The following is a 1,790-nucleotide window of genomic DNA, read 5'->3' on the forward strand; positions in this document are numbered from 1 at the left end:
TTGACAATTTGATTTCCCGTTTTAATCTTCTAATTGTTGTTATAATGATAACCCTTCCTAAACCAGTTAATATTGCCTCAGTTCATTGTTTAATTCCCCGATCATTGTACACGCTACTAAACAATAATTCAAATGTATCCAATACATCAACAGAATATGATTGAAAAATTCCCAAACAAAATATGAATCTTAACATCGAAGATTCCATATTTGCCTCATTTGCTGCGGGCTGACTTGATGTGACGTGATGACATTAGTACGTTTGTAAACACAGCTTATGGGTATAAAGTGAGGATTAAATCCAGGTATTCTAGTAAAAGAAAACTTCAGTTTATTGATACACAGTCCCACATAAATATCCTCTAAGTGAAAAAATGGTATATGCTTGGAGATTTCCAACACTTTCTGAGTCACGGCCATGCTTGTCACGTATCCCGTGCCCGAGCAATATCCGTGGTATTTGGCATGTGGATACGTTTTTAAGGAGACGTACCATTTTGAGTTTTTGTCTCTCACAGGGTTCGCTGACTGGACACAATAACCGCCCACTGAACGCTGGAGGACATCCTTATATTTATCTAATGCAGTGGACATTGAATTCAAGTTAACATACATATCATCATCTGTTTTCATTACAAACTCAGCTTTTTGGCACGATGTACTGGCCCATTGGAGAGCCATCATAGTTTTGAGAGTCAAATTGTTGTAGGTGTCTACAAAGTCTTCTTGAAGGATATCCCGATAGGTGGCACTTTCTGTCTCTAACGCCACCTGTAGGGCCTTATCGGCGGTCATTCCCAGTAAAAATGCATAGCGCACGCGTCCCGTGTTGCCTTTGTACAGACTGAGCCAAGTCTCCCGGATAGCTTTCCTCTTTTCCGTATTGCCATGGACCGTGGCAATCAGGATTATAACTTTAATGGAAGTATTTTCAGACTGACATATATCCGGATTGTTCAGAATAAAGTCAAAGTTATGCTGGAAGCAAGAGCTACATTCACTAGGTCTCGCTGTGCTAGCTGTAGGAGCGCGGACTGGGACGCTGGTAGTCGATATATTCTTACCTGAGTGCTTAGAGGTCAAGTCTCTGATCGATTTCTGAGTGTTTTCAGTACTCGTCACATAACCCACAGGTATGTCAGTAGATATGGATTCTATGGGATTTTCGCCTATGTATGTGGATACAAATTTATGTAGACGTTTAGACACTGTGAGTAATGAACTTAAGTGACTATTGGCATAAATAGTACTGCACAAGACCATCAGTGACAAAGCTGTAAGTACATACACCATAGTGGACGGGGAAAACACCCCACAGCCGCGGGGTTTAGGTTTCATCATTGTGCCAGCAGTTTGAATATTCATTCCTAATCACAGTCACAAGACTTCCACTCATTAAATAGTTCGTCGTTCAATCCTTGTAACAATTAAACACTCATCATATCGGAACACAAAATATTTCCAAATATCATTGTGTCACCCTTTAAAAAGCTGTTAAATAACAATTCACAGGTACACAGTGTCCAGTCATGGTACAGTTAATCCAACTATTCTTGTAGCAATTAGAGAAATGTCTTTGAAGAACACAGAATCATGAGAATGCCGGATTTGTAGTCAAATAACGTGGACACGTCCAACATGGCGACGCTGTCGGAAAGTCTTACCCGTAACAGATCAATGTGAATTTATTAGACCTTGACTGGTTTTAATATTTAATGGCTTGTAGTGACATGGTAGCAGCACAAGTGTTTACACAGTACACTAACACATGTATATAAATAGAAGACGCC

General features: G+C 39.9%; 1 protein-coding gene across 1 annotated transcript; it reads right to left on the bottom strand.

Moving 5' to 3' along the window:
• LOC125679759 (beta-1,3-galactosyltransferase 1-like) lies at positions 1–1,365 on the bottom strand. The gene has a single exon (XM_048919226.2). The coding sequence runs from the start codon at positions 1,363–1,365 to the stop codon at positions 190–192; it is 1,176 nt and encodes a 391-aa protein (XP_048775183.2). The 3' UTR covers positions 1–189.
• Positions 1,366–1,790: the final 425 nt, after the last annotated feature.

This window comes from Ostrea edulis, chromosome 2 (assembly GCF_947568905.1).
Source record: "Ostrea edulis chromosome 2, xbOstEdul1.1, whole genome shotgun sequence".
NCBI classification, from domain to species: Eukaryota; Metazoa; Mollusca; class Bivalvia; order Ostreida; family Ostreidae; genus Ostrea; species Ostrea edulis.